Source organism: Tauraco erythrolophus, chromosome 4, assembly GCF_009769465.1.
Source record: "Tauraco erythrolophus isolate bTauEry1 chromosome 4, bTauEry1.pri, whole genome shotgun sequence".
In the NCBI taxonomy this organism is placed as follows: Eukaryota; Metazoa; Chordata; class Aves; order Musophagiformes; family Musophagidae; genus Tauraco; species Tauraco erythrolophus.
In genome coordinates, this window is record NC_141468.1 from 14,128,902 (window position 1) to 14,141,939 (window position 13,038).

Genomic DNA, 13,038 nt, shown 5'->3' on the forward strand with positions numbered 1-13,038 from the left:
TGAATTAATACTTTATTTCTAATACTAGATAGAATCAATATTTCAGTTAAAGAAGTATTGCAATATTCACTATAGTAACAAGGAAGGGAAAGTCTGCATGCCAGCAGTACCTATAATGAAAATGTTGTTTCAGAGTCAATTTGCAGGCATTTGGAGGGCTGGGGGATAACACAACACTGAGAAACACTTGTATGTAACACATGAAGTCAGTTGCCAGTGAAATGCAAAATATTCAGTAATTTTTAAAAAACAGAAGTAGCTACCATCTTAAAAGCTATCGGTAGTGACAGTAACAATGCAGTTCTTTGCTACCCACAAATATGGTACCAACATCCAGGAAAACATTTCTAAATTTCTGCACATCATGTCATGAACTGGAACACCACTGCAAACACACAGATGTCAATCCCACTGCAGCACAGGCAACAGGCCTTAAGCAGATTTCTCCAATCTGCAGAACAAGGGCCAAGAGAGACAACGAAAACACTGGAGATTTCAGCCGAAATAACAGTGTTATGTACAACTGAAACCAGGGGGCAATAAGAAAAGACTAGTTTCAGTACATCAGAAGGCATGGAGGATTTATTGCAGAAGCAAAAGTCTGAATATGACGCTGTATGCGGCAGGAATAAAGGTTATAGCACAGGACCACCTGAAACCAAAGCAAGACCTTTGTCAGACTAATGAACAATTTGGGAGCTGAAATTCTCAGAAAAGGTACTTCCCTCTTACAGAGCAACCGCCTCAAAATGAACATACTACAGGTAGAGGACAAAAACATCTTTTTTTTTCTTTTTTTTTTTTTTTTTAAAAAGCAAAGTAAGAAGTATACACTAATATAGTCAGTCTACCCAGACTGTTCATACCTTTGGATACAAAGGGAGCTCTGATAGCCACTGGTAATCCTGGGATTGTTCATATTCTGTCTAAAAAGAAGTACCTAGTTTGTCTCAAAAAATAAAGGATGCATAAATATTGCAAAAACTAACACTTTTTTTTTAATCTTCTAGAATTCTGAAAGTGATAGAAAAAAAATTTGTTGAAGCTGTAGGCAGTTTAGAAGCAAAATTTCAGAACCAAGACATTCCTGAGCAGAAGTTTGAGGCCATCTCAGCCAAGACCACTGAGCAGGTCTTCAAAAGGAAACAAAGTTCTACTCTTAAGTGTAAACTCATGTTTGCAAAACCATTTTCAAAAAAAATTTTTTTTTTTCCCCAGTCTGGATAGGGCCTATGATGCTAAAAGTTGTTTGCTGTCAAGAGGGATGTATACACTTCACTAAAATTTGACAGATTTAAAAAAAAATATTTGAATCAGAATGAATGATCAGCATACAGATCACCAGCATACAAATAAGATTATTTTTTTTTAAAAAGTAAACTAAATAGGTTTATTTTTTCTTAAAAAAAAAAAAAAAAATCCAAAAAAGTATCTGGCAAGGCTGGTTTTGATAAAGCTGGATCTGCTAACCCACTTGGAAAGCTACATGCTTGGTGCAAACTACAACCTGCAGCTCTTCCCTTTTACTGTTCTCCAACAGCTGGCACAGAGGACGGGAATGGAAGGCTACATAATTGTGTACGGATGCCCATAAAGCCAAAGAGATTACAGATGGAAGTTTCCAGATAATCCAGAAAACACAAAGGGAGCTGAGACCACATTTCTATCAGGAAGGCTCACATCCTTATATGAACCAATTAGTTTGTCACATCAGAATCTGCTGGAGTAATAATTTACCATGTCACACATGAGTCATTTGCTCATGGCATGATGGAAAAGCAAGATCCCTGAGGCTGCAAAACTGGTAGTAATCGCTTAGCCAGCATTAAAGAAAATAGCAGTAAGACTTAAGGACACATTAGCCACATCCAGAGATCCACGTTTGTATTGCTTCTCTAATACGTAATTATGGCTATGCAGGAGTAATGTTTAGCAATTCAAATATTGATTTAATTAATAGCTCCTTGACAGACCTATTTTAGATTTAAATACATCAGGGCACTCATCTGTTAAATGGCTGATTTTAGTGCCAGGCGTAAGCACGCAGTAACACTTTGAATTTTAACAACCTACAAGCAAAAAATGTTAGCAATAAAAGGGCCTCAGGTAGTTGAATTAGACATCACCTGGAAATCACATTGTTCTATTGCTACAAATGAAGCCTAGGTGATCATTAAGCGCATCAAAGGTTATAAACTGGGTACATAATGATGTATAACTTTCTGAAAGTTATAGGGAAAAATACAAAAAAAAATACAGACAGCTTTGGAAATAACAACATGCCTAAGAACTTAAATTTTAAATACTCTAGCTGAAGGACAGGCTGTAAGACAGTTTACTGCTGTTAGTCACTACCTGGAGTAGAAGTATCATTCAGATGTGTTTCAACTAGACATGTAATATGTTACACAGAGAATTAAATAAGTTAATGACAGAGACTTTGCCATTACCACATCAGATCGGATGCTAGCTAGCCTTGAAATCCTCTTCCCTCAGAACACAGCTTAAGAGAATGCAAGCACTCCATAGGCAGGGAGAGAGGAGAACAGTTTACTTGGACACCACTATTATTTTCTTAATGACACACTGCCGCTACTGTCAGCATAGGGAGCAACTCAAATCCAAGTGTGCCTCAGTGAATTACAGGTCACTGCTAAAGTCGAGGCCTTTATGGCTTGAAAAGTAACCATTTAAATATGCTTTGTTTTAATTTTTAGTGAGACAACTGATTTAAGTTGAGGGGGCTTGTTGTTGTTTTTAAGGTGAAACAGAACTGTCTTAGCTGTGGCTTGAGCAAGGGGAAGAGGTAAGCACAGACGGGAGTTGCTCCCTTGCGCCAGCTCATCCAGAGATGCACAGTTACTGGTAGCGCTGCTGGAGCCCACTGCGTGTCTGGCTGTCCTCTGTACCAGGGGAAGGTTTGCCTCTCTGTTCCACATTAACATCTGACAGCAGGAGTTTGGGGAGTGCCTTAAGGAGCAACTGTAAGGAACCCTGTGGAGGGAGGCCTTTCTGACTGATGTTGGTTTACAAAGAATGCCTCAGCTCTACCTCAGTTTGCTACAGCTCCTCACACAATGGCGTAAGGGCATCCTATGCATTAGTGCAGGTAGAAACATAACCATTTAGAGAGGCAGTTTCACTGAATTATTTTTTGCAGACCCAAAAATAAAACCAATCTGTTATTATGAACCTTTATTAAGTGGCTCACATTTCAGTATAAATCACACTAAAAAGATTTTTAAAAAAGATATTTACACTACAGTGCTGACACATTTAAAATGAAAAAATTGGTATAAATAAGCTCTATGGAAAAGCCTGGAATTGTCAAAAAGAATTCTGGCTCATCTTACAAAAAATATATATGTTAAATGTCAGCTCTACTCTAAAACCTACAACTCAAAATTATTTAAAGACTTCTTTATGTTAAACCTGCAGTGTTTACAGTGCATCTGGCCCTAAGTGCTTTGATACTTCACAGTTATGGACAGGCACTGAGGAATGTTACAAAGCTACATAACTATCTTCTGTAACAGGTGCGAAGGCAAGTCACAAACTTGCCTCACAGAATTTGTGAATCTTTACATTATTATATCATTAAGTTTAAAAAGGAATTTAAAACCATATATACAAATCTAGCACAAAAAATCATCCTCTCTTTGTCCATGCAGTTTTGGATATGGTGAACTATGCTGTCTTGTATCATCTGGATGTACGTGACCTCCAGGGCATAACTTGCCTTGTAAGTCCTTGTTGCCAGGTTCATATTTAGAATCCATTTCCAACTTAAACGCCGTCATTTCAACGTGATCCGATCTAGTCTGAACATTCTGGCCCCCGACGTCATTCGGTGCCACTGTCTTTTCAGCAAGATCAACATTCATGGGTTCTTCTTTCAATCGGTGAGATGCAATAGGTTCATGTTTTACCAGCATAAATTCCTGCTGCAGATACTTTGTATGCAGAGCATCTGAAAATTTGGTGTCTTCGGAGGTATTTTTGCTTATCGTACAAATCCTGCTGTCAGTCTGAAGTCCAATAACCGAAGACTTGGGGTCTGCAGAGGTCCCTGCTTCAACAGTACTTGTGTTTTGAGAAAGGTCTTCCTCTGAATGATATAGCTTGAGCCGGATGTGCCAAGCCAAACTGCACACAGCTGAAACTGTTTTAAACTGGTGCACAACATTCCTCGGGATGAAATAAATGTCATTATCGAATAACTGAATTCTGGCATATCGAATTCCTTCCCTTCGCAGTTGATTAAGTTTTGCATCATCAACCCACTGGACACACTGGAGGGAAAAAAAAAAAAAAAACAAAGGAGTGAAAACTCTGATTTAGGATGCAGAGGACACCGGATCAACAGTTCATAGCATGCTCACCTGTGAGAGTGGAGGCTCATGCAAATCTAATTGCATTCGCTGAACTACCTCTAAGAAGTCTTCAGCATGAAAACAAATTACATCTTTGGTTATACGAGGCTGTTCAGACCTACAGGAGAATAAGAATTGCAGTCAGAGGCTGAAACCAACATACTGCACAGAATAATAAAGAAAATCTGCAAGCAAGGATAAAACAAATTCTAGAAAAAACTCCACCAATTCTAGCGTAATCTATGTTTTGAAGAAAAAGGTTGACTAAAATGGCTAATTCTCAAACACAATCTCATTTAAATGGTTAAATGAATTAACCACCATTTCTTTACAAGTGGCAGTGAAAGTGGCAATGAAAGGTCAACAAAACTATTTTTTAATTTTTATTTTTAATGGACACCTACCTGCCTTGATGCTCAAAGAGAGACGCCCCAGATATGCTGGGCTTACTACCAACACTCTAACATGGTAGGCCCATCAGGTACCTCAGAGCATCCAGCAGCCTGACTAGTATTGCGGCCAACAGTGCTGAGTATCTCCTGGCTTCAAGGTAGTAGTAAAGCCGAATGTACATTAAGCTGCCACAATGCTATTACTAGCATTATGCAGTATTATGCATTGTATATATAATAATTGTATTACACAGCAAATACTGGCATTCTCCACAGAACATCACGTAAAAATACATTCTTATTTATGCCCATAGAACGCTGCAGAAGGAGCTACAGAAGAGCAAAATCTGAATTAGGGTTGTCTCCGTATTCAAGCTCTTAAGAGAATTTACCTCTGGTCCTACAACGTGCCTCTCAAAGAAATGCATACCATTTCCGTAACTCCTCTAGAGGCATTGTCTAGAATTAGCTAACACGAGGCAAAACCAGCTACCATCCTTATCGCTTTCTGATCTAAAAGCCAAACTCAGTTCTTCAACGGAAACATACAAACCTAAGCTCCACGTGCTTGTTTTTGAGGGTTGGTTGGTTTTCAAGAGGTTTTTTTAAAAATGTGGCGATAGGAAGATTTCGTTTACATAGGACAGAGCTCACACTGGCGTGGTTTTGCAAGGAAAGCTGATCAGCCATAAAGAGCCTGGCTGATGACTTTTTGTCCTTCAGGCTGTGCAGTCCTCCCAGGGCTGATGAGCACACCACGTCCCGTCAGCTGTGCGCTCACATCGCCCAGGCACAGCCAAAGGGACCCACGAACCACTGGGTGCCCGCCGGCCTCTCAGCCGGGCTGGTCCTGCTGCCCGACCGGGCGCTGCCGTCCCCTGCGCCCTGCTCCTGCCACCTCCACCCCTGCATCAAACAGGGCCACAAGTTCGGATTTACTGGGGCCCACAGAGGGAGCTGGTGAAGCAAAACAGTTGGATACAATTCAGAATTTATTTTGTGGATGTTCAAGTGCTTCTTTTTTAAAAGCAAGATATATATGGGGTCATTAACGTTCTCAGGAAAAGGCATGATGTACATATTGGGCTTTTTAAACTGATGAGGCATGTTTATTTTATTTAGGTCATGACCTCAATAAACCAAAAAATAACCAGTTTGAGGCTCCTTTCTGCGGAGGCAGAGAGGAAGGGAGGAATCCCAGATCAACTCAGCTACTGAGAGTATGCTAAGGAGAATTTTCAGACTGCATATTTTACTTGCAATTTTACAAAGATTAAAATGTCTCTCTACGTTTTGGTCTATAAACTCCTGAGGAGGATTTAAGCATTGGAAGTAAAAAGCTTACAGAAACATCTCTAATTAGTGGCATAAAAAAATATTAGCTCCTTTTTATAATGCAGTTATGTTTGAGGCTTTTTGTGGGGGGGTTAGTGTTTGGTTTTTTTTTTTAAGAATATGTATCTGCATCTGGAGTTAACAACATTTGTAAACAAAGCTACGAATTAAAATAAATACAAAGATTATTTGTATACTAAAAGAACTTCAAAGCAACACTTTCACAGCAGTGACTACTCTGTTTTACATGTTGTACAGGACAAAGTATAGTTATTGATTTTTTTAAAAATCATTCCTTTTCTCAGTCCCTAGATATATGTGCAGCAGTGTGCATTACCAACTCCGTGCTGCAATTCTATCACAAAACACGACATCGCTTTTGCAAGAAAAAAACATTGCCAGATAAATTTTAATTCTGCATTTGCAGATTTGATATTTAGCACAACAGCGCAACTTTGAGATTATATTTTGTCAAACCTAAAGTTTAGAGGGTGTTGCCCTCCCTCCAAACAACACAGTAGCAGAACAGTTCAGTTGGATGTCCAAAAAGACATTAAATCCAATCAGAACTATAAGATGACTTCAGAAAAATCCATTTAAATCCATACTAGAGCACTGCTAAAACGGTTTTTGGCAATATTTTTTTTTGCCCCTCAACCTCATTCTTCGAAAGGGCTCGACTCTTTTTGCTGTAACTTTTCAAAACAGATTCAAGATTACAGGTTTTGCCATTAATATTTCTAACTTAACGCACAATGTTTGGCAATATGTAACAAATTCCCATGACCATATAGAGAAGCACTAACAACTTCATGCTCCGGAACACAAACTTGAAAGCTGCCTTCGGAAGCACAGGACAGAGGCTGAGTTTTGCCAACAACAATGCCATGAAGTGTCTTTTGGTGTCTCTGTAAAAACCCACCCAAATTTCCCACGTAAAAATCTTCAAAGTTTCCACAGTTTAAAATTTCACTGGCATTTCATAAATTCTAAAGCACCCTTAGTACCTCCTACAAAAATGGCATGAAGTTATCAGCATGATCACAATACCAGCATTTATCAGACTTCAACAAAGTGCAGTCTTTAAAGTGTTTGCTAGCAACAGCCAGAGCTCTTCTCCAACTCAGAAACATTCACAGGAACACAGAAAAAAAGATCATAATACAGTAATTTTACCGAACATCTAAAATCAAGAGTCTGTCATATTTGGGAAAGCAAAAATTATGTTTTCATTCTTCCAAATACTATGTTTTGTTTCCAGTTCTGTCCTCTATCCCTAAAATCTGCTTTTTGCCTTTCAACAGTTCTGTTCCTGTCTTTTCTGAAAGACACCAGTTATCCTACCTAACGCTAACATTCATGCCCATCAACTACTAAATAAACCCCACTGTCTTTAAATCTGCAGCAACTTCTTGATTACAAAGCATTTTTTGCACACTTAATTAATTTTTATACTAACTAAACACAAACTAGCAACTCAGTTCAGCAAGTCTAGGAATTGCTTCATTTTTTCCTCAAAGAAAACATGAATTGTATATACAGTATCTCATCATTATTATAACATGTGCATTTTTACTGCCATAGTGCCCTACGCAGCCTTGGAATATCTCCAACTTTCAGTTGTGTTCAATTACTCAGAGAGACTTAAAAAACCCAAACGAAACACCTAAATTTTTCAAAGCTTCCATGCATGTTGTTTCCTTTCAAATAAATCTACTCATAGCTTACAAATTATGGCAAAGCTAATATCTGAAATTATTTTAATGTATTACATTAATTAATGATGCTTCATTATCATAAGCCCTGATTAGTTCTCTTCATGTAACTACAGTGAAGTGGCTTTTCAAAATTACACCAAAAAGTAGGAAGGGAAAGAAGACATCATGGAGGTTGAATCAAGCTTGAAATACATAATTTTTGTGTTGGTTGCTTTATGTATTTTCCTCCTCTACATATGAGAGCTCCAGATTTTTTATTCTGCATTAAAAGATACCTTTTTCAGTCCTTACACTGAACTGAAAGGCAGTTTTGCCTATTTACAGTTCACTTTTTAATCTACATAATTTTTATTTTGACTTATTCCATTCATTTTTTCCAAGTTTAAAAGGAGTTTTAATGGAGGTTGAACAGACACTCTCTTCCACCAGTTCCAACATTTGAGAGAAGACAATGGTTTAAATCTGAAAAGTACAAAAAGCAATAAAACTTTCCAGAATGCAAATGAACACACAAGGATTTCCAAGGAAGGAGGATCTTGTTCTGGCAGTATAGGGTGAGAATGGGAAGTTCCCACAGACATAGAAATTACTATCAATTTAAATTCTTACTAATTTCCAAAGGCATGAAAGTGTGTGGGGGTGGGGTTTCACTTGTTTACTTTCTTTGGTAAAGCTTTGAGTGTCTCTGTCTCACCTATGTGCAAAGTGATCAGACCTACACAGCATCTCAGCTCTTGCCCCACTACCACTACTCAGTCTTGATTCACTCCAGCTTCTCACAATCAGAGCAAGCAGGAAGTTTAAGGCTCCAGCTATCACCAACCTGAAGAGGAAGTAAAACTGCAAAAGCTCAGAGTCTAAAATAAAAACACATTAACATCTGAACAATCCAGTTCTTCCCCAGCAGCAATTACTCAAATTTCTATCTCAATGAACTCATGCACTGTAACATAAATTTGCATCATTTCATCCACAGGGAATTAATTCCCTCTTCTAAACTCTAGACAGAGAGCAAAAGGTGTTTTTAGTGTTCATGTACACACAGATAACCTCCAAAGCTAAGGTAATTCTCCTAAACCAAGGTCAGGAGATGCTGAAAAATGCTTCTTACATCCGGGGCAGGAAGCCTATATAATTTGGGACTTTTTATTTGGCTAAAATGTAAACAGCTCCAAATGAAATACATTCATTTCCTGAATTTTATATGGGAATTCCAAAGACAGACACCAAAGAATATCACTTTACCACCAAGAGGATTCCTCCTAGGTGATCTACTATAAGTAAATCAAGTTTGTAACCGCTGTGACTTTGAATCAGAAGCCTAAAAATTCTGCTTATCTCCAGGCAAAGAATTGCCAAAAGGTCTTCACGTGCACATCTGAGACAGAAACTCAGGTCAGTCTGTATGCACTATTTATAGGAAAACAAAGTGTAAAGTGTTTTTACATCTAACATTAACTCGGTTAAAGCAACTCAATTATAGCTATTAAACTGTCGTTACAAGGCACCTTTCTAGTTTCAGTCACACAGTAAAACCGTACCCGATCTAGCAGAGGGCACACAGACACATCTAGTGCACAGAGATAGAGGGAGGGGGAAATTCGAGTACCTACTAAGTCTTTATTCCATCTCTAATACTAGATTAACCTATTCCGTGCTCCTTCTACCAATTGCAAATGGAAATTCAGGCGACTATTTTTCAGACGCCAAGGTGAGTCGGTCAATTGGCACATACCACTCTCCACAGCGCACAGCCTTCAATACTCCCACAGCAGCTGTAGTCTGGCGTTCAAAACCCTGTCCTATGTGATCTGCATGGGCTCGTGTCCGGTCTTCAAACAGCATTTCACGGGGTTCACTGGTTCGAGGTAGGTACTGCAAGTTTTTTATTTCATTGGTAGTTCTGTGTAAGATAAACAATATTAGCAATACAGAAATGTCTCTTCATTACCTAATTTCCACCCATAGCCAGCAGGATTTGTTTTTCTCTCTTCAGTGAGAACATATAGTCAAATAGCAAACAATAACTCTTAGGATAAATTAAAAATGTAAGGATCTATGCACAAAATGAGAACACTTACACAACAGAAAAAAAACCCAAAGCCAAAACACCACCACAGTGTCAGGGCCCTAAGGGCACTAAAAGGCCCCAATGACTGAGCAGCCTTGCCTGCAGTCTCCACCCACAAACCCAGACACAGAGCCCAGAAGCTCTATTTAAGCTCAAGTCTGGGCTTTCAGGCCTGGCCTGAGCCATGCTGCAGGAGCACTGGTCTCCACCTCATCCAGAGGTGTGCTGGGCCACAGATATCCTTCCCAGCTTGACCTCAGGATAGCTTTGTCATGATGGACCTGCCTGGCAATCACTGGACATAATCCCCACTGTCAGACTGACTTCCTGGCTTGACCTCAGACCTGCCCCTTCATCACACACTTGCCTGACGCACTGGAGTCTGGGCTGAATCCGGTCCCCAAACCACAGTTCTGCCCTACCTGTGTCCCTCAGGCACTGCGAGACTGGACCCTACGGTAATCAGCCCCTGGCAGACAACTGCTGGCCTTTGCTGCTTTCTGACTATTAGATACACATTTCAATTGTCCCTGAAGTCATTCTTCATCATTCATGGTTCTACCAAACCGCTGGGAAATGTGTATGTATATTTAGTTATATGTTGTAGAACTAGGAATGAGAAGCACCAAAATATTATCTCTACAGGGTTTAATGAGAGTGAAGGAAACACTGCAGAGCAGGAACAGAGCCACAAGACCATTTTCTTGGCCACCTAGGGTCAACATTGTGTGCCACATTTTCCCAAGAGCTGCTTATAATCATAGGATAGGCAAGGTTGGAAGGAATGTCTAGAGACTGCATAGTCCAACTTCTTCCGCTCAACCAGAGCAAGTTGCTCAGGCCCATGTCCAGTCAAGTTTTGAGCAACTCCACAGACAGAGACTCCACAAACTCACTTGGACAACCTGTCCTAGTGTTCAACCACCCATACAGTAATTTTTTTTCTCTCCTTATTTTAAATGAAATTTCTTATAATTCAGTTTGTGTCCGTTACCTCTGGTCACATTACTGGGCACTGCGGAAAAAACTCCTTAAAACCTCCTATCAGATGCTTATACACATCGATATGATCCCACCGAGCATTCTTTTCTCAAGGGTGAATCCCCAGATCTCCATGCCTGCCTTTAATGTCATCAGACCTGCTCCAGTATGCCCATGTCTGTCTTGGACTGGCAAGCCCAGAACTGGACATGAAACTCCAGAACCAGTGATGAGCAGAGGGGAAGGATCATCCCCCTCAGCCAGCTGGCAGTGCTCTTCCTAATCCTGTCCAGGAGGCTGCTGGCCTGCTTTGCTTCAAGGGCACGCTCATGGATTATGGTCAACCTGTCATGCACCCAAACACCCAAGTCCTTCTCTGTCAGGCCACTGTTCAGCCAGTTGGGCACCAAACTGTACTGGTACAGAGAGTTATTCCTCCCAGGTGCAGGGCTTTGCACATCCTAGTGTTAAATTCGTAAGAATTCTGCTGGCCCATTTCTACAGCCGCTCAAAGTCCCTCTCACTGGCAGCGCAACCATCTGGTGCATCGAACGCTCCTTCCAGTTTTGTCACCTGCACACGTGCTCAGGGTGTGTTCTATCTCATGATGCCGGCCATTAATGTGGAACAGTATTGGCACAAGGTATCGATGTCTGGTTTACTCCAGTAGTGACTGTCCTCCAGCTGGACTTTGTGCAGATCACAACCCTTTGAGCACAGCAGTTAAGCCAGTTCTTGAACCACTTCACTGTCTATCAGACTAGTTTGTTGTCTATTACTTTGTCTATTAAGATATTATGGTGACCAGTGTGGAAAGCCTTGCCAAACTCAAGATAAACAACACCCCTGACATTCCTCTCATCCTGTGAGTCAGTCATTTTGTTGTAGACTGCTATCAGGTGGATAAGGCACGATTTCCCTTTGTAAATCAATACCGTGTACTCCCAATGATAATTTTATCCCTGATGTTTGAAATGACGTCCTTCCCAGGATTAAGGTGATACTGACTGGCCTCACGTCCTGCTCCTACCCTTCCCAACGACTGCAGTGGCATTTGCTTTTCTCCAGTCATAGAATGGTTTGGGTTGGAAGGGACCTTAAAGATCATCTACTTTCAACCCCCCTGCCATGGGCAGTGACACCTTCCCCTAGACCAGGTTGTTCAAAGCCTCATCCAACCTCAGTCCTCCAGAACCTTTGCCAATTGCCATGACCTTTCAAAGACAATCAAGAGTGGCCTTGCAATTCTATTGGCCAGCTCCCACAGCACTTGTGGGTACACCCCATCAAGTCCCATGGGCTTGTGTCTGCCTAATCTGTATGTCTAACTTGTTCCTTAACTTGATTCTCCTCCACTGAAGGCGAGTAGCCCTTGCTCCAGACATTCCTACTGTCTCTGGAAACCCGCATTCCTCAAGGTAAATCTCACCAGTAAAGACAAGGGCAAAGAAAGTGCTTGAGTATCTTGGCCTTTTCTGTGACCTTTGTCTCCAGGCACTTCGCCCCATTCAGCAGACACCTTATATTTTCTCTAGTCTTTCTTTTGCCGTCCATATGCCTGTGGAATTCCTTCCTGTTGCCCTTTACATCCCTTGCCAAATTCAGCTCCAGATGGTCTTTGGCTTTAACTGCATCCCCTTCATAGTTGGAGTGTTTCTATACTTCTTCTGAGACACTTGACAGTACTTCCTGTGTGCTCCCTTTTTATGTTTAGATTTTGAACAAGAGAACTCCTAAGACATACTTTGCCATGACACATAACATTCAAGTTCTGCAGAGGACATCCCTACTCTTAAGCTGGTACTTATACACAGTACCACAATAAAGCTTAAAGATGTCATTTAACATTGGACATGTTACCTTTTAGACGAGAGAGAAGCCCTTCTCCCTTGAGGTCTCTAAGCATCTACTCACATTTAAGAACAGGGGTATAAATTCTAGTCTCCTGGCATACACCAGTGGTTGTATGCCTGTTGATATTGCCCTGCAGTTTTCACCTTAAAACTCCTACTGAAACTCCAAAAAGGACCAGCACTTACTTGGCCAGATAGTAAATAATTAAAAAAAAAAAAAAAACCAACAAACCAACCACAAACATCAACACATCCTTTCAAAAAAAAGCAAGTTAAAAGTATATTTTGACATGAAGATGTACAGAAAGTTATACC

The 13,038-nt window shown here is 40.3% G+C and overlaps 1 protein-coding gene across 1 annotated transcript in view; it reads right to left on the bottom strand.

Annotated features, from left to right (window-relative positions):
• RSBN1L (round spermatid basic protein 1 like) overlaps window positions 1-13,038 on the bottom strand; it is a 59,132-nt gene continuing 46,094 nt past the window's right edge. The window contains exons 6-8 of the mRNA XM_086610043.1: window positions 9,554-9,721; window positions 4,383-4,491; window positions 1-4,292 (exon numbers count right to left, since the gene is read on the bottom strand). Of these exons, the coding sequence (XP_086466169.1) occupies window positions 3,636-4,292; window positions 4,383-4,491; window positions 9,554-9,721 (934 nt within the window). The 3' untranslated portion in view covers window positions 1-3,635. The remainder of the gene's footprint in view (window positions 4,293-4,382; window positions 4,492-9,553; window positions 9,722-13,038) is intronic.